This window comes from Sciurus vulgaris (genome assembly GCF_902686455.1).
Source record: "Sciurus vulgaris genome assembly, chromosome: 10".
Taxonomy (NCBI): domain Eukaryota; kingdom Metazoa; phylum Chordata; class Mammalia; order Rodentia; family Sciuridae; genus Sciurus; species Sciurus vulgaris.
This window is the reverse complement of record NC_136470.1, coordinates 71,706,891-71,727,146: the sequence shown is the minus strand read 5'-3', so window position 1 is coordinate 71,727,146 and position 20,256 is coordinate 71,706,891. Positions and strand designations below refer to the sequence as shown.

General features: G+C 41.7%; 1 protein-coding gene across 3 annotated transcripts; it reads right to left on the bottom strand.

The window, feature by feature from the left end:
* Positions 1-497: 497 nt before the first annotated feature.
* FBXO40 (F-box protein 40) lies at positions 498-20,052 on the bottom strand. 3 transcript variants are annotated; one of them, XM_079155302.1, is made up of 5 exons: positions 19,636-20,052; positions 12,578-13,576; positions 9,740-9,772; positions 6,694-8,610; positions 498-3,987 (listed from the first exon to the last, which is right to left on the bottom strand). In XM_079155302.1, the coding sequence occupies exons 3-5, from the start codon at positions 9,740-9,742 to the stop codon at positions 3,775-3,777; spliced, it is 2,133 nt and encodes a 710-aa protein (XP_079011428.1). In that variant the 5' UTR covers positions 9,743-9,772; positions 12,578-13,576; positions 19,636-20,052; the 3' UTR covers positions 498-3,774. The 3 variants fall into 3 exon arrangements, with proteins under 3 accessions (XP_079011428.1, XP_079011427.1, XP_079011429.1); XM_079155301.1 differs by lacking the exon at positions 12,578-13,576; XM_079155303.1 differs by lacking the exons at positions 12,578-13,576; positions 19,636-20,052 and adding an exon at positions 10,624-10,700.
* Between the last annotated feature and the right edge of the window lie 204 nt (positions 20,053-20,256).

Genomic DNA, 20,256 nt, shown 5'->3' with positions numbered 1-20,256 from the left:
TGAGGCAGATATGAAAGGAGGTGAGGACATGCAGAGAGGTCATTGTGGGCAAAAAGTGAATCACCAAGCAAAACATGGGGATGAGGGAAATTGAGAGGCCAGGGCAAGGTGGCTTTTCCTCAGCCCCGGACTATTGTGCTCAGCCTCAGCAAGGTCAGAGAAAGAAGATATGAGTGCACAAAGTTGGGGGTTTGGTGTCTGTGATCTTTGGTTGATAGAATATAGAATCTATGCTGTAACCAGCATCCAAGTTGAGTCCAGCTTTCAAAGATGGAGAAGGCATTGGGGTCAAGGAGGAGCTAGGATCAGTGGCTGAGATCCACCGATGCTCTAGGACTTCATTAGAATTAGTGAGCTGCTCAGGCACCTAGAGAGCTGCACACCTCAAGCTTATTCTTGACTTTTCTTCAAGACACACAATTCTTAGTTTTGATAATGAGTTCTATGCCAGTGAATCACAAAACTGTCTCTAGACATAACTCACAAGATTCACAGCCTTTCAGAGTGCAAAGCAGCTTTTATTTCTTCCTGTAGAGACGATAGGATTTCCAGTATATAGCAGTAAGTCACCACATACACAATATCATTCTTCATTTCAGTTTGATTTGATTTCACACATAAGTCAGATTTTTACAGCAATTTCCTGCTACAGCTCCAAGTTCCACCTTGCGTTTTCACTGTTCCCTTCAGAAGAAGAGAAAGTTCTTTTCCAGATTTCTATGCTGCTAAGGAAGAGAGTCCTTTCTGGCCCAGTTCTACAGACCTCAACCTCCGTATTCAGCTGGTCTCTGCTCTGATCCACCTTTCCGGGAGCTGTGATGCTCATCATGGGTTCTGCTCAGACGGCTCCCTGTCCAGGCTCTATTCCTGGGACACAGCCCTCTTCACCCACCTCAGTGCTTCTTATTCTGAAGCCATGTCTAGCTGTCTTGCCTCTTCTGATGACACTCGCTGCTCCTGCTACTCCCTATAGTTTCACCTCACTAATCACCTCAAATCATTTGTCTCCCCACAACCCCTCTTAAAAGGTCCCCTTCTGCTCTCTATGCCCTCTCCCCCCAAAACATGTTTGATTCTAGGAACCAGGGGATACCTGCAGTACCCCGTTTTCCTGTAATATAGACAATTATCTTATAAATGTGCTTGATGATGTTGACCAAATCAGTACTATTCTGAAAGGAGCAAGCAGGAGAGGAGAGTGCTGTGAGGAGCTTGCCTGACAAAGCAGTGGGGCGTGTCCTGAACCAGTGCCCCATGCACCAACCCTGTGGAGGGAAAGCCCTCTGCCCTCTTCTGGTCTCTGTGGCCCTTTGCTCCTCATCCCTCCAACACCCCTGACTCTTCGTCGTCTGTTCCCCTTCTTTCTTTTTCTAATTAGAAATCCAGAGTGGACTTTGGGAGCTAAATTTATTCCTCTACATAGGACGGCCCAGATTCCAAACACATGGAACTGATACCCAGAAAACTCCATTCCTTCTTTCCCACCTTGAAGTCCAGCGTTGGCTCCTAGTTATTCATCTTCACTGAATAAAACCTTAGATCACATTCTAGTTGTATTTTTAGAAAACAATGGCATATATAAATGTAAAATATAAACCAAATAATAAGCATTAGAAAAAGTAAAATTACATTACCAAATAGTAACAAGTGGCACATAATAATGAAAGACGAGCATATTTCTGGTCTGGGGCTTGCTCTATGCCATCTTGACTTCTCAGAGGTGTGATCTACAATAGCTCTGAACTGAGGAGACCCAGTCAAAACAAGCACCCGGATGTGAGACAATTTCTTTTGTTGGGTGAGTTCTTCCTCTGCTTCCCTTTTGTTCTGTCCTCCCTTTTCTGTATTTCTCTCTTGCTTGAGAACAGCTAGAACTGCTTGGAAAATGGCACTGATTAAGGTAGGAGGGACATAAACAAAAGACAAGTAACTTTTCTGGCTGGCTATACCTGGAGAGAGCAGAAAGCACATATTCTTGCATGTGGCCCGGGGCCATGAAGCCATAAGCAATTGGATTCATCTGGTTTCCAATTTAATATCACCTGGCATCTAAAACCTATTTAGTAAATACATAAGGGCTGCATTAAATCACCGCCATTGTGGATGGCTATGTGAAACAAGATTTTGTTATACTAAAAAATAAGCATATCTTAAATTACTGTGACTGCTATGATATTCCTTAGGATAGTGGTTCTCAACTGGAGCCACTTTGCTCCCAGAGGACATTCTGCAATATCTGGAGACATTTTTTGGTGTTCACTGTGTAAGCGCTACCGTGGGGTATTTAATGAATAGAGGCCAAGGATATTGCTATATATTCTATAATACATAGGACAGTCCCTTATGACAAAGAATTATCCAATTCAAATGTCAGTAGTTCCAGCCAGGCGCAGTGGTGCACACCTGTAATCCTAGCATCTCGGGAGGCTGAGGCAGGAGGATCACAAGTTCAAGGTCAGTCTCAGCAACTTAGTGAGACCCTGTCTCAAATAAAAAATGAAAAGGGACTGGGGATGTGGCTCAGTGGTGAAGCTAGTCAGGATTCCAAGTGGCCAGGAGTTCCAAGGTTGGAAAACCCTGCTTTAGGAGATACAGGTTTATTGTGGACTTTTCCCTCAACTTATGTTTTGTGAATATTCATGGTGTGTTACCAAAAATAGCCTTTTTGACAGGTCAGAGGGATGACCAGCAAACTTGGAGCAATTCAGGGAACCATTGTGTTCACGTGTCTTTCTCTCCAAGACCCCCAGTGGACTATCCAAGTGGTGTGTAGTACATATGGACCAGCACCACAGGAACTGTGGTGGGTCTTGTCTGGACTTTACCCATTGTGTGGTCTCTCGGCTCCTCTGTGTGTCCTGGCATGACACTGAGGTTGGCATCATGAATTGAGGTCATTTCAAACACGAGGTGGCAGTGGGCTATGCCTATGCTCTCTCTAACCCAGACCAACACTATGTGTCTCAGGAAAAAAAAAAAAAAAAAAAAAAAAAACCTTGACTTTTGAGTCATTATCAAAAACATTAAACAGTAGGCTGTGATTTTCGTCCTAACTTTCTCCATAAATACAGTCTCCTCTGAACTTTTCCTCATTTTCTAAGACTTTCCTTCTATAGGTTGCTGAGAATGTACACAAGAGACTCTGACTTCTTTACTGTCCTCATCCTTTGGCCTGCAGTGTCCTCCCAGCTGCTGTGCTCAGCCAGGGGTTCTGTTCTTTCCAACTGAGTTGGGACTACTTGAGGTTAGAGGCATCAGGGGAACCAAAAGACATGCTGGACTTGTCAATTAAGACAGGCCCAGATGCAGAACCCTGGAGCTGAGTGCCCTCCTCCTGGGCACCCTGGAAGGTAACTCTGTACCTAGTAGCTGTCCCTGCACTGTCTGCCCTGCCATATGCAAGTTTCATACACTAAAAAACCCCGTGTAAAATCATAGATTAGTGTTGGTTATGGAATTTCATTGCTCTTTCACCTCCTAAAGACTCGTGTTCCTTTTCCAGATGGCCTCAGTTACTTATTCTCTCCTCGGATTTATCTATTTTAGAAAAAAAGAAAAAGAAAGGAAAGGAGTCACAATGTGGCACTATCATATAAGTCATCGCTTAGGAAATTCTTAGATCTAGTACAATTGCTGAGGTTTTGAAGGACATTATATGTTCCAATACATGCAATGAAGCAGATATGTAGTTTACAGCCGGCATTTCTTAAACCATTCTCAGTCCTACTTTCAATCACTCCAAGGAAAAATTCAAGAGTGATGTCATCTGAATCTCTAGGTGTGTCTTCCTCGTGGTCTAGTTCTAAAGGTGGAGACTAAGCTCTCCTGGGCCTGCTCGCGGGGCTGACACATGCTGGTCAAACGAATCGGGTCAGTCTTGTGCTCTCTAATGTTGAAAGGACAGGCCTTTAGGTGCTCGGACATGGAGGTGACTTCATTAAATTCCCAGCTCTTGATTTGGGAGAAGAGGCTGCTGAACTGCCAGATCTGTGGGGAAAAAGAAAAGCTTAAAGGTAACCACTGGGCAATGCCCTCAGGCTGGCATTGTATCAGTGGCATTTTACTTTTGTTAGTTTCTTCCCCAGTGTCCAATTCCTGGTTCCCCCTTCCAATTAATAATCTTCCCAGACAGCCTTGCAGTTGTGTGGGAATGACGGACACCAATCAGCATACTGACATACACCTACCTTCCCCTGTCCTTCCACTAGCAACTGTGATTAGTTCGAGAGTAGACACAGTTCAAATCAGGACAGTTAGCACCAGTGGGGTCCTACCACAGCACTTTGGTTTGAGATTTCAAAAAGCAGATTATCTTTCTCCTTCTGTACTTGAACTGGGAACTGTAGTCCTAGGAGCTGCTATCAGTCACCAGGGACCACCAAAGAACTGTCTTAGAATGGAGTCAATAGTGAGGAAACAGATAATAAACAGAGAATAGGGCTGGGGAGATAGCTCAGTTAGTAGAGTGCTTGTCTGCAAACAAAAGTCCCTGGGTTCGGTCCCCAGCGCCACAAAAAAGGGAAAAAAAGTTAAAAGAACATTTGGGGGAATTTTTTGATTTGCTAAATCAAGCCTTACCTGAAACCATGAGTAAATATATAAGCTAATAAATTCCACTTATTGTTTATGGTACTTTTAGTTGGTTTTCTACTGCTTGAAATTAAAAGTATTCTAACTAATTAGGGTCTTACCCCAGTGGAGAATTCTGAGTCTAGTACTCAACAAAACACTCTCTGTTCTCTGTTCTTTCCACCTGGGATGTGGTGGCAAAGCTACTAGTTTTAAAATATGGCCATGAGGCGTGGCATAATCTGATACCCTTTCAACCTGACTACTTCACCCTCAGTGCTTTGTCTTGTTCCTGTGCAAGAAAAGTATTTCTTGGGATCTTGGAACTATTTACCTTTTACCTAAAAGACCATTTTATTGTGAATATCTTTTAGCCCCAACTAAAATTCTCTTTATTCTTTTCTGCAAGGAAATTAGTTTGTCCTAAATGATATCCAGGAGTGGTCAGCAATCATTGAATTAGGAACAAACTTGAAACCCACCCACCCCACTCCCCCAAAAAAGGAAAAATAAAAATAAAAAAGAATGTGATTTCTAGAATGTAAATTTAATTATTTGCATCTGTTTTACAGAAGAAGATAATAGGTAGTTTTAGATAACACTTTTCCAAAAGGCAGCATCTTGTTCACTGTTTATCTTTAGCATGTGGTTGACAGGCAGGGTTTAACACATGGATGCAGGCATGGATACATAAGGGAGAGTCTTATAATAATTCTTTGAAGAAGACTGCCAAGGTGATAAATAATGGAAATATACAAGACATTTTAGATATAGCCAATAAAATTAGATGGAAACAACTCTAATTCCCCAGTGCTGCTCTTAAACACCCACCTATTAAAAACGCAACAGTGATGTTATAGAATTATTCACCTAATTAGGTATTATTCATTCTTGGTTCATATTACCAACATATTTACTCTGAGAAAGAATATTACAGGCCAGGTGTGGTGGCACACCCTTGTAATCCCAGCTCTTTGGGAGGCTGAGGGAGGAAGAACACAAGTTCAAGACCAGCCTGAGCAATGCGTAGGGGAACATATTTCAAAATAAAAAATGAAAAGAGCTGGAGATGTAGCTCAGTTCGGTGGTGAAGTATCCCTGAATTTAATTCCCACTACCCCCCCCCCCCCATAAAAAGGACATTAACATTACAGGCACTTAGATATGATGAATTAGGAGTCTCACTTCTGTAGAAGTCATAATACAGCTAAGCAAATATGACTCAATGGAGAAAAAGAAAGAAAATTTTGCTGAAGGGAAAGATGCTTTAATACAATAAAGTTTTCTGAAAAATTAAGCATTTGAACCAGGGGAGATCAGTGGATTGAATTCATTTAGAATTTCAAAATGCCTTTATCAACCCCAAAAACTATTCTTAAAAGAATCATCAAGGGCTGGGGGCATAGTTTAGGGATAGTGTTTGCCAAACATGCATGCTTAAGGCTCTGGGTTCAATGCCCAGCACTATAAAACAAACAACAACGAAAAATCATATGACATGGGACTGAGAAGAATTTGTTGTTCTACTATATTAATCAGAGTCCAAGCAGAAAACAGATGGCACACAAAAATGAGGTCACATTGAGATAATTTTTAAAAGGAATGATTTATAAATAAGTGGATAAGGTGCAGGAAAATCAGGAGATACAGTACCGTCTCCAAAACTAGATACTGATGCTGTCCAAGAACCCAGAATAGAGTAACAGTATAGTTTTACTCCATTGAAGGAAGCCTGAAGGGGAAGAATGCTGTCACTGGAACCCAGAATGAGTAACTGTGTGGGGAGAGCCACCTGATATAGCCACCTTTAGTGGGGGAACTTAGCCAGTTCCAGGGGTCATGAAGGAAGAACCAGAAGAGTGGATCCTTCAACCCCATTCTTCCTCCCTCCCTCCCTGCCATAGGATTAGCCCCACTGGAAGCGGGAGGGCAAGGGAGCCAGTTGAGCAATCTGCAGAGATCAGCTTCTAGGGACACACCAGGGTGGAGAAGGGTCTGTCTCCCCTTATAGACTGATTTCCTTGATCAGTCTTACTTCCAACAACTGTCCTAATGCCTAGTGCAATGCTTGAGACATCAAAAGCTCTGTACAAATATTTGTTGAATGAATGAATATTAACTTGCCTCTCTGTGGACTTTCCAGGAGGTGCCTCCATGGGAATATTTCTTCTTCTTCCATTGTAAGAGGACCATCCCTCTCTCTTGTAAGAGCGTGGCACAGATATTCCTCATCAGCACAGATACCTGGGAGAGCTGGGACAGGCTGATGCTGTCCAAGAACCCAGCAATGTACTGCAAAATTTCCAGGGGCAGACTGGTTAGAGAATTCTGGCTTTTTCCTTCATGGCCTACAAGATGGTTGTTTTTCCTGCTCTCATTCAGCTCTGGAGCAACCTCTGGCTTGATGGCAAAGGTCTTGAGCTTCTGACTGTAGATCACTTTGGCCTTTTGTCCTGGGGGACGGAAATGGTTTTGAACAAACGTACATCCCAGGTAGGCAAGGGGGCATCGATGCTGGAACCAGCCATTGAGACATGACTGAATGTCTGTGTGGACATTCTTAAAGTGCAGGGGGAATTCATCCCTCCTGAAGAATTTGTTGCAGGTGAAAGTAAAGGCCGAGCTACTCTTGTTGTGTCTCCTGGTCACACACTCACTGTGGAGCTCCACATGAAGTCCCTCTGGGTTCGCAGTAGTCAGGAGATCAGCCAGCACTGTCCCTGAGGAAAATGGTCCTGGCTCAAAGTTGTATGTTTGTGTGGCAAAATCCATGAACAGCCCATCAATGCTCCTGGATTCAGAGATGACGTGACCCTTGAGTTCTCTTTCCAAAGCACACTGGAGGGTGGTTTTAATGAGATCTGATTTTGGCAGGTCCTCCACAGTGATCCCCAAATCGGAAGTATCTACAGCCTTGTGTTCACTTGGCCTGCAACTCAACATGGCATCCCCAATTCGTGCCCGCTTCCCACAGTAGCTCACAGGAACTTTGAAGGTGTAAACGGTCTTAACTTCTTGAGCCTCAAGGTTGCCATAAACAAAGTCTCTCTCCTTGGGTGTGCAAGCAGGCATCTGACCAAAGTGAATGAGCATCCGCCCATTGTGCACTAGGTACATATTATAGTCCTTTGCATCCACAGCGGTTTTCAGTCTTTCCAGAACACCATCCTGCCAGGGAGCAAGCCCTGTCTTTTCCATTACTGCAGGAAAGTTCTGCTGCTTCTGGTCTTGCTGTGGTTCTTTGCCTTTGGCAGTAGCCTCTCCATCTACCGTGTCATTGCCACCGGAACTCTGTTCTGTCCCTGCACCCTCCCCACTCTTGCTCTCACAATTTGCTGATGAACTTGTTAAAGCAGAGGCTGCGTGTTCTTTGCTGAACATGTTTTCCCACTTGCTGAAGTTGGCCAGGTCCATCCCTTCTTTGGTTTTGGCTAATGCCTCTCGTTCTTCTTGACTCAACTCTTTCATCTCCCCGTTAGCTGCTGACAAACAGTTGTGTGGTACCAAACTGGCATCCGCTCCTCCCACTGCGCCTCCCATTTCCTCCCAGCTGGCATCACCATTCTTAGTTGGTTCCTCCTCCGTGGCATCTTTAGTTTCTGGGAAAAGTTCTACCATGTTCAAGGATCTGAAGAGAATCTTCTGATCCTGGAGGGCCAGGGCTGTGTCCAAACACTCCTCACTGGGGGTCTCTTTCATGATGTTCTCATGAAGGATTGTTTCTGAGTCCACATTTGGCCAGCGGTTCCATTCCATGGAGCAGCAGACCACGCTGGCAGGGCAAACCTGCAGGTGCTTGGCCAGCTTGTGGCGGGACATTAAAAGGGGGCAGCCATATTCAGAGTTGAGGCATGGAACCTGCTCTAAGGGACAGAGGAGCTTGTGCTCTGCCTCTTTGCACATGTGGAAGGTAGCACCACAGAGCAGGTGGCAGCTTATCACCAGGCAGGAGACGTTGGGCTCCACAGGAACGTGGCAGTGGCGGTTGATACATCCCTCACAATGCCTGTGCGGCCCAGGTGGGGGCCTGTGTACCCTGCCCTGGACACACCAAGGGCAAGGGAAAAGAGAGAAAAAATGAATGCTGTAAGAGAAGCTCAATGCATGTCTGAGACAGTGTTTTAATTTGCTTCTTTTCTGTCTATACATGATTAAAAAAATTTTTTGTGTGTGTTGTAGATGGACAACCTGCCTTTATTTTATTTATTTATTTATTTTTATGTGATGCTGAGGATCGAACCCAGTGCCCCACACTTGGTAGGCAAGCACTCTGCCACTGAGCCACAGCCCCAGACCTACACATGATTTTTGTAGGAACCTTGTAATATAGGGATGATTGAAGAGAAAAAAAAATTCATCTAAGTCCCACAAGCTAGGAATAAGAACTATCAACACTCTTAAAATGTTTTCCAATGTTCATCCTCCTATATAATAGATATGTTTAGAAAAGAACAAAAAAAGCTGAATGTAATGATGTATGATGTTGACAGTTGTTGTTATTGAGTTGTGGCTTAGAGATGATTTATATAGTTAATACTAAGAATACAATTTTGAATCCTGGTTTTTGAACTTCTATTATAATATAAGACTAGATTGGTATTTATTCTTTGCAATATTTCTTTATACTGGCAGTGTAACCTTCCAGAAAATGGTGTGCTGTCATTCATTCAATCATCTCCAGAGGTATGCTGGGAGGAAAAGGGGCCGTGTCTGGTTTTGCTCACACTTGCATTCCTAGCTCCTGGTACAGGACCTGGACCATGGTAGGTACTTGATAGTATTTTCTGAAGGAATCATTAATCAATTAGGATATTGTTGAGTTTTTACTGTCTTATTTTTAAATTTTTACTTGATAATATTTGTACATATTTGTGGGGTACTATATGATAATTCAATTCACATAGATAATGTGCAATAATCACAGGGCAATAAACATTTTCAACTTCTCAAACATTTACATTCCTATGTGGTGGGAACCTTATTTAAATATTTTCATTAAAACTGCCCACAAATTGTTTTCAACTCTCTGCTTTCCCCTTACTCTTTGTTAATTTCTTGCCAATAAATATCATCAAATCATAGGACAAGTCTGCCAGCTGCTTGGGCTATAGGCTAAATAAATCAAGACTTCAACTGAAAGGTGAAGCTCCAACAAGCATCTAGCACTTACCATAGCTTCCCAATTTCTTCTTGCTTCTTAACTCTAGGGGAAAATATGAAGATGTGAATATTAATGATTAGTGAGAAAAATATTATGGTTATTTATACTAACAGGAGTCATAGAGACTCCACATATTCTCTCATTTAATTCCTCTCACCATCCTGGAGGTGGTGCTCTCATTTTATGGTCAAAGAAATGGAAGCTTAAAGAAGTTAAGTAACTTAGCCAGGTCACACACTGCTAAGTGATGGAGTCAGGTTTCCAACCGGGGTCATGCTGGCCCATGCTCCTGCACTGACCCCTGCTGCCCTCCGATGCAGCACATTACCTACATCCATGGGACACACAACTCGTTTCCTGCAACTTTCATCCATTTTCTATTGATAATTATTCTAGTATTCCTACTTCCCTCTCCTATAGCTTCCCAATCTGTTCAAGTTACCCCCTCACGTTTTCTCTCACTGGAACTTCATGACTAATGAGAGGTCAGCCTGATAACCAAGTCAGCCTGGGAAATGTCAAAGTACCTGTGACATATCTGTCATGTGCCATCACCTTAGTGTCTTCCACTGTGTTGTGCTCAGCAGGGGTCAAAACCCCAAAGTCCTCAGTTGCAGGCTAAATAGGAAATAGATTCCCTGCCTTCAGGGGAATGAAGCTACCCAGCTCTGGACAATTGGTTCCATGTGGAAATGTGTTGCCAGGTCTTCTGATTTTTCCAGAGAAAGTGGGGACTCAGAGTTTGTGAGTGCACAATGCACAGGTTGGAGGCAGACTACACAGGCCTCAACCCTGGTGCTACAGGTCAGCAGTCATAAGACTTTGGGAAAGATACTCCACTTATTGTTCATCAGTTTCTCAGTCTGTAAAGGGAGGATGATAATAGTACCTACCTTATAGCACCGTAGCTAAAAATGCTTGAAACTCAGAACAGTGCTTATCTTGTCAATTCATTGTGGGTGAGTTTTCTTCCAATTTTTTTTTTTTTTGAAAATTTTCAAATATATTTAAAAGTTTAAGGGAGCTTAAAAAAAAAAAAAAAAACAAGCATCCACAAACATTCTACCTAGATTCCACAACTGTCAACATTTTGTCATTTTTATGCCCCCTTCTTTTCTCTTCTCTTTTTCTCTCTCTAACACATGTTTCTGATGAAAATAAGTATCATGACACTTCATTTCTAAGTACTTCAGCATGCATTTCCAAGAATAAAGACATTTTCTTTGGTAATTACAACATTATTTCATCTAAGAAAACTAAAAATTATTTATTAATGTTATGTTACATGTTTTTATATTTCTATTTCCCTAGTTGTTACAAAAATGTTTTCCATAATTTTTAATTTTTCTAATGTTCAATTTTGAACAAGAATCCTTTCAAGGCCAGTTTCTTGCATTTGGTTAAGTCTTTTTAGCCTCTTTAGTTTGAAACTGTCCCTCAGGTTTTCTTTTTCAGGAGAGACAGTCTTAAATCTCAAGGAAACTGTAGTCTGGTTAATTTTTTTATCCACTTGTTCATCTATCCATTCAACAAACATTTGTTGATTACCCACCATGTGCCAGTAAAGAGCATGAATTACCTGAACTTCTTGACAAAGTGAACCCTAAACGCTATTTTTCATTAGAATCAGTTGTGATGTGTGTTAACTCATATAGACCTACACTGTTCAATACTGTCAACCGGATGTGGCTATTTAATTTAAATAAAATAAAATGAATTTAAATAAAATAAAATAAATTTAATTTAAATAAAATAAAATGAATGATTCAGTTCATGCTAGCCATATTTCAAGTGTTTACTATCCACATCTGGCTAATAGCTACTCTTCTGGATAACACAGAACATTTCCATCTTCATAGAAAGTGCTATTGGATAGTCCTGCTATGGATTCTGGTCTTCCCATGAAGGGTGTGTATTGGAATTTACAATCTTAACACCCTGTCCATGTGATGATGATGATGATGATGATGATGATGATGATGATTTTGGTACCAGGGATTGAACCCAGGGGCACTTAACCACTGAGCCACATCACCAGCCCTTTTTTATTTTTTATTTTGAGATAGGGTCTCTCTATGTTGCTTAGGGCCTCTCTAAGTTGCTGAGGCTGGACCCCACTAGGCCCATTGAGTGATCATGAAAGAGGGACTATGCTAGAGTGCTCTTTCCACCTAGTCAACCTGTGAGAGTGCAGATGAGAAGCCACAGGACAGATCTTCAAAAAGGTTCAGGCCCCAATGGAAGGTAGACCATGGTTTGAGAGTCAGAGTGGGAAAGTTAAGGGAATTGGACTATGCTATAGTCTGAATGTTTGTGTCCTCCAAATTTTTATGTTGACATCTTATCTGTAATGTGAGGGTATTTGGAGGTGTGGTTTCCCGAGGTGATTCAGTAGGAGGGCAGAGACTTCATGAATAGAATTAGTGCCCTCATAAAAGAAACCTGACAGAGGTTCCTTGTCTTTTCTGCCATTAAGAACATGGAACAAGAAGATTATGAATCAGCATGCAGGAAACTATCAGCACACATGGAAACTATCAACATCTTTTTGTCTTGGACTTTCCAGTCTCTAGAACTGTGAGAGATAAACTTCTGTTGTTTATAAGCCATCTGGTCTATGGTATTTTGTTATGGCAATCAGAATAATCTAAGATAGCCTGAGATGGAGTACAATATGTTGAAGCAAGGAGCACGTATTTTGGATGCAAGAGTCTAGCTGCTGATCATTTAACAGTTTAATGAACAGGAGGCAACTACTGCCATACCCCAGTTCACTTCTAGGGGAAAAGTTCATTGTGGACTTATTTTGGAAATTCTTAAATATTAGACATAAAAATTTGGACTTACTTGATGCTCAATAGGGAGCCTAAAATAATTTGGTGTTGATTAAGAGCAGTGGAGGGAGGAGTGGAGTAGGAGGACCTGCAGTTTGAAAGTACTACTTAGAGAATGTGATGGAAGCTTTTATGGTTGAGACTGAAAACAGGCAGACAGGAAATATTACAAAGGGAGAATCATATTTTTGTTCCAGGCTAGAGATAAGGAAAGAAGAGTCAAAGTTGACACCAAGTTTTTGAACCAGAAAGAGAATATTGGCTATAATTTTGAGAAAAATAGGGTTTAAGAGGGAACCATCTTTGGAGGAAAGATGGATCCAGTAACTTTAATAGAAGTTGCTTGAGATGATGCTAGATCATGTGGATGGGATGATGAAGGACTGGAATGTAGTGATGCAGATTTGAGAACTTGTCCACTTAAAATCGAGAGGGAAGCACTGCCTAAGGAAGAGAAAACACCAGAATAGACACGTAAGCCATGATGTACATGGCCACATGGAACCACTTTGGGGCACATGAGGAAGAAGTAGAGCCAGAGAAGAGAGCAGAGAGCTCAGCAATTCAGAACTATATTGTCACTGACATAAAGGAAGGGGTGGGGATGCATCAAATGCTACTGTAAAATTAGGAACAACAACTACACTGCCACTGCTTATGGGAGATCCCCAAGGAGCTTTTGCCAGAGCAAATGTGGCATTTCAGCTGTGGGACCCTGAGTCATTTGAAATGTGGGGTTTGCTCAGAGCGAGGGGAAAGCTATTAAGCACAGAGTGCAAAGCAGGCAGGCCTGAGACCTGGCTAGGGAATGTGACCTTCTGTTTTCTATGCAGAAAAGCAATTTGTGAATAAAAGAAGGAGTCTGGAAGATTCAGAGGCTCCTTTGGGCTTTCAGGTGGGAAAGAAGAGGTAGACCACAAGTAGAACAGGGTTATGTAAAAAAAACTTTCAGCACCAACAGTGTCAGCTTCATATTTGCCAGCTTTTAGTGTAATCAAGTTGAGCTCAGCTCCTGGGAAGAGAAAAGAAGGGCTTGGCTAGTTCAATGAGTTACATATGCATACTCTGCCCTGGCAGCAGGGATGTGTCTGGCTGGAGGGACACAATCCCTTTTTACCCTCCAGTGTTATGGAGCATTGTTCGTGGGGACAGTGTTATTAAAGTGGGAACATTTATGGGATAGGTTTATTGCTCTCCATCCCTGTGAAGTTATTTGAAAATACCCCTTTAAGAGAAAACAATGCATGCTGGCAACAAAAAATGACCCTCCCCGCTGCTTTAATGCTGCTATTTAAAGATCCTTTCAGGTTCCAAAGCTGTATCAGATGAGTGACTTTGAGGGAAGACATGTGCTGAGCAGAAAGACATGGTGAGTGGAGGCTACTCTGGAGAAGTTTGACAGTAGAAGGAAGGAGAGAAAGGAGTCTAAGATCATAAAAATCTTTCTGTATCTGGGGCAAATTATTCCCACTGAGATAAAGGCCAATCTGAAATTTAAAAAAAAATATTTTTTGAAATTGTAGATGGACGGAATGCATTTATTTTATTTTTATGTGCTGCTGAGGATGGAACCCAGTGCCTCACATTTGCTAGGCAAGTGCTCTACCACTGAGCCACACACCAGCCCCTCAAACTGTAAATTAATAGTCTAATTATTGCTGAGTGATTAGAGAGACCAATGACTCTGGTTTGCCTGGGACTCCCCTGCTTTAGCCTTTAAAAGTTACACTTGCCAGGATTTGGACAGTTGATTGGTCATCTTAAGATGGAGCCAATCAGTGTTGCCCCAAATTAACCAAATTATATATATCATTGGTTGCCTTGTGACATAAGATGCCTGTTCTCTTAATCTTCTGTTTCATTGTGCGGAGACTAAATACTTCTCCTCTGTGGGGTCTGTCTGACTTTTCTAAACTGAGATATTTCTCTGTGTTTTGGGTGTTGTGGAGGAAGAGAAACAAAATTTGGTGCTTATCATGTGCTTTTATATAACATCTCATTCACTCCTCACAACAACCAGTAGAGGTGGGTATTACCATTTCCAGTTTACAGACAAGGATACTGATGCAAGAAGTCTAGGTTCGTTAAGCTTCAAACCCAACACTCTTTGCTATATCACACATGTTCAGAGACCCAGAGAGACATGTGTGGTCCATTTTACTGGTTTGGGAAAGACTGCAAGTCCATGGCCAGTATAGTGGCCATGTATATGATCTATTCATATTGTAAAGGAGCCAGGTGTTCTTCATTAAGAACCACCTTCATCTCTGTAGATGTTTTGATATGTCTTTGAACCACATCCCATATCATGTCCCCTCTGAATAGAAGAAACAAGAGAAGGATCTAGGTCTGATAACTGCATTACATGGAATACAGATGTGAAAGGGAAGGGGGTTTGGTATTAAAAATCTTCACTAAAATATGGATTCTGAAATTTAAAATGAAATACCTACTAAATACAAATTATAGAAACTTCACTGCCAAAAAGTTGACAAAAATCTAAGCCTGAGCCCTTCAAGTTCTGTGCTTTTATATTCACCTTTGAATTCTCATTTGCAGTCTGAAAAGGCAATGCAGCTCACCCTTTTTATGAATGAACTTCAGTCAAGCACATGACCAACATGCTTTTCCCAAAAAAATGAATTTTAAAGTTCCCCTGTCTAAAGGGACAGCAGTCAAAATAATATAATTTAGACTTAAATAGTTCAAAGACCTACATGGAACTAGATTTTACTGTGTTTTGGATGAAGCTAAAGTGGAATTGTGGAAGGACCAGCTATGTGAGTTTAAGGAATGACTATTTCATTAAAGAAATAGGGGAGCATTTAGAACCTGGCAAGGGGGGAACAGTTTGATGTGATGCTGATCATAGTGCTGTGTGGACCACTCAGAAAGTAGTAAATTTTTTTTTTCATTTTTATTGTAAACAAATGGGATACATCTTGATTCTCTGTTTGTACATGAAGTAGAGGTATACCATTTGTGTAGAAAGTAGTAAATTGATAAGAAAAGGCAAGGCAAAAAGGACAGTGTTCTTAAAGTATGGTTCCCAGGCAACCAGCATCAGCATCACCTAGAAGCTGGTTGGAGGTCCTACCCTAACTTACTGAATCTAACTGATTCTATGGAAGCTCAAGTTTGAGAACCACTGAGCTACAAGCAGCTTGGTACTATGCTTCCATGTACAAAGGAATTACTACTAGTTAGTGTGGAAGGTCAGTGGGTAATTCTATCTATATTTTTCCATATCCTCCACCACCATTGCCCAAGCCCAAGCACCATGATCTCTCATTCAGTCCAGTATAATGAGTTTATAATCAGTCTTAGCCCCCAAATTTGTACCCCATAATTCATATTTGCCAGCAGAAAGTGTGATTCAACAACATATAAAGGTAAGTCATTACTTTCTTGCTTAAAATCTCCAGCCAATTCCATCACAAGAAATAAAGTATGAAGTCCTTCTCATAACTCACAAGGCCATGCAAGAGCTGTCTCCTGCCCTTTGACCTCACCTCTTGCCCTTGTACACTTGGCTCCACCTTGTAACTTACTCCAGCATGAAAACTGTGCACTTGTTCTTTCTATCAGGAGAATTCTCCTCTTGTTCCTTATTTGCATTATGAACTTTTTCTTGCTATTTAGATATCACCTTACACATTACTTCCACAAAGAGGCTTTTATGATTCCTCCAATGTAAAGTATATCAATCAATACTCTCATGAATTAGTCAAGTACTTTTTGACAAGTTATTTAATCTCCCCAAAGCTAATTTATTCATCACTAAAATAGGGCTCATAATAACCCACAGGATTGGATGAGCTCAAAGACAAACAAAGTCACTCAATTTTTAGGCCAGTCTCATGGTCGCCTCTCTCTTCCAGGCCTTTATTTCTTCACTTTATATCACTCCTGTAGCCCTTGGCTGGCCTTTCAATTTTCAGTTGCCCCTCACTCCAAGGTACCCTCTATAACACTGCCAGTTTAATCATCTTCAAACCCCATTAAAAGAAAATAACCTTACCTTGGTCTTTTAAGAATGTAAATCCCCATAATCCTCAGGGCTCCTTTAATCACCCCCAAAGCATTCCTTAAGCGCTCATGATTTCAGATAGTATGCTCAGGTCTGGGACACTGCCCCCTCCCCCAGGAGGGCCGTTGTCATCAGAAGGCCTGGAACTTTTTAGATGTCACAAAGACAAGTTGAAGGCATCTTTCTTTCCTAGGCCCAAGTTTGTATAATTTTAAATGTTTACCTACATTCTCTGTTCATTAAGAATAAAGGAAGTGCCAGTCAGACTGGGCTTCTCTCTTGTAATTAACTGCAGGAACAGTAGAAACTGATGGAGGTTTCCTGAAGCTGGGAGCAGGGAGAGGTTCATGCGGCCAAAGTGCAAGACTGGCAGGCGCATCAGGGCGTGGAAGGTGGTCTGACTGGAACTTCAATGGCAAGCACAAACTGCCTCTCTAGGAACTACCGAATGAGCTCTGAAGGGCAGAGTGGGTGCTGCTAAAATGGCTCCCAGTGCTCAATAGGTGCTTATAAAATAGGATGGAGTTGAATTAAATAGAACCTTAAACAAAGTAGCTTTTTGAAAGAGCTGTGAGAGCAACTGGAAACAAATTTAGGAAGAAACTGTGGTGATACTAATTGGGGATGCTTTTAAAAAAAGATGGAACTTACTAGGTTAAGTGGAAGAGGCTTCAGTGGATTGGAATTAACAGGCACACTGAGCACTGCCAGGCTTGTTCCCATGGTATTACCAGACCTTGTTCTTTTAATTACTTCAGCCATACCATCAGGAGTGTGGACCAGGCAGATAAAAAGAAATCCTCTATTCCAGGGCTTCTCCCACCTCAATGCTCATAGGAATCACTGGTGCCATTTTTTAAAAGTGCAGATTTTTATTCAGTGGAACTGGGGTGAAGCCTGAGACTCTCCCCTGTAATCAGCTTGAGATAATGCTGATGATGCAAGAAAATCACTTTGAAAGGAAAGGATCTAGTTTCACCACATTTTTAAGAGGAGAATCGGAGACTCAGAGAAAGAAAGTATCTTGCTCCTGGAGTTTAATCACAGGCTTCTTTTCCACTGTACTTTAATGTTTTATTGAGTTTGTAGAAACCACAGTACCACCCAGAGCTACCTGCCTGGTGGTGGCTAAGGGCAGCCTAGACAGTACCAAGGGCAGAGTAGGACAGAACCTGGAAGAATGAGGCAAAGGTGCTGACCAAGTGTCACTTGTTGACAAGGTCATCATAGCAGGTATAGTGGGTGTATTTAAATCGCTGACTGAAGCAAGAGAGAATGGGATTAACAGATAATAGTTTTAACATTCTTTACTATAATTTTAAGGTTAGTAGCAAACAGGGTTGATGTCAGGGAGATATTTTTAGGCAAAGGGCCCTCTCAGCACCCCTCACATGATGTCAGTGACTAACTATTCTGCGTCCTCATGTGGCTAGCCCTAGCAATAATGATTTATTTCTGAGTTTCAACTTCAGTGAAAGTGACAAGGTTAAAAGTTAAAAGTCAAAGATATATACTTTAACTATTAACCTACCAGCCAAGTAGTTCCTCTAATTATATATTATTAACCTATTTCCCTGTTATGGAGATATTTAATTTTAGGGAAAGAGAATGTTTAAAGTTAACCATTGAAGTTATCCCTTTGCATCTTGAGATTTTTATACAACCAGTTGACTGAGGATGATTTCCACATCCGGTTCCATAATCTCAGGCTTCCAGTAACTTTACCATACCCTAAAAATATAACCACCCTCCCCCAGATCTATACAACTTTGCAATCTGCAGTTTTCCACCTACACCAGAAATCTCTCTACCTTTAAACTCTTTAGTTGTTTAATTTAAAGCTATAATCTAGGGTTGGCTGTGAGGGAGCCTGTCTGCTAAACTAATGCAACCTAGTCTCACTGGGATGGCACCCCAGCATACATTTTGGAGACTCAGTGCCATAGAAACCCTGGAAAAATTAAATGAAGTTAAGCAGTTATACACAGTGAATTTGACTGTACCCAGCAAACAGGCATAATTTTAACACAGAAACTTACTGCAGAGTCATGGGTACATCTGGAGGTTACAAAGACCGGCAAGAAGGAACCAGAAGTTAGGGTATCTGAGTGGTTGCTTTAGATCTCCTTCTAGTTGGCATTGCTTCCAAGTTTAGTATACAGAATCCCTTTTGCTGCATAGGCTACTTCCCAGGATGTCCTTAGCTGAACTTTGAACCAGAGAAATACAAGAAAATAAACAGTGCTCCATTACCCTTGCCAATTGTGTGTGTGTGTGTGTGTGTTTGTTTGCAACACTATGCAGTTATTCCAGAAGTCAGGAATAATCTACCTGCATTTTGTAGCTTTCAGTACCTCCAGTATCGGTAATCATTTTGCTATTATCCCTCTGTGTAAGTTGTGTAAGTTTCAGGTTTGTAACAAATTTTGGTTTGGATGCTAAAGCCTATATAAAGTTTCAACTTGAACACTACTTTCACTTATATTCCATGGATGCATTTTGAATTCAAGAGACCTGGGGAGGAGAGAGTCCCATTTAGGGAATATTGTTAAGAGAAAAACAGGTCTTAACTGCAGACAGAGTTTAAATAGTACACGCAGTAAGTATACCTGTTCAATTAACTGGTAGCGTCATACAGTAGATGGAATTTAAACTGCATGAGAATGACTTGCAATGAACACAATGTTGATTGGAGAAAAGATCATTGTGTTTGGACTTTAGAAAATAGGAATTCTGGGTTCTGGGCCTTCCACCTATTTCCTCACCAACCTGTTCCTCCTATCACATAACTTTTCTGGTTAATTGTGGAACAAAGAACCTAAACTGTCAGCAGTTTAGATTCTAAGCTGCTTTAAGATTTTTAATTTGAAACAGCAGCTTATACATGGTTGGGTCTTATTCTCAGGGCTAACCCCCACACATATGAATCTGCTCAACAACCCACTTCCTCAGGGCACAAAGGTGATGCACAGCAAGCCTCCATCTGCATTTCAATATCTGAATGTCCGCCTGGAACACCTGCCCCTGATTGAAGAGCTTACCTTAGCAGCGCAGGCTGAGTCAGCATCTGCTGCTCCTGTGTCCCTTGATGGTGAGCAAGCAGATCGCAGGGAGGTGCCTGGGTGTATCAGCAGCAGCAGAGGACAGAGTTCTGCTGGGAAGGCAGGGAAGGGGAGAAAACTTAAACAGAAATAGTTCAAGTGTTTCAAAGTTAAAAATAAAACTATATCACAAGGGGCAATGTGACCAGGCTCAGCTAATGACGTTTTCCTTCCCCCTCTATGTATCAACACTTGGTCTCTACTGGAATGGCATTAGCAGGGAAAAACCTGATGGGAAATGGGTTTTATTTCAGTAGGTTTTCTTTCCATCGAGGAAGGAGAAAAACCCTTTGAAGGATTATTTCAAGGCCAGAGCAGCCTCAGAGTCCTGTGTGTGCAGTGGGCAGGTCCAGCTGTGCCTCAGGAGACTGGTGGAGAATTCAGCACTGGCTGCTGCTCTAATTATAACCATGCTTCTCACCTAAACCCAATCGCTGGCTGAAACAGCGACTTGTGCAAGTGACATGTGGTTCTGTTTCTGTTTCTCCTATTTCTTGTCATGACAAGTCAGCAGCTGTTCTCTCCTGGCCCTTGCCTTTTCCCAGGTGGCTGGAAAAGGCA

What these genes read in the sequence shown, in the direction of transcription:
- FBXO40 (XM_079155302.1), bottom strand. An exon ending in CCTGGAAAGTCCACAGAGAG is followed by an intron (nt 3,988 to 6,693) that starts GCAAGTTAATAT and finishes TTTTCCCCACAG; the next exon opens with ATCTGGCAGTTCAGCAGCCT.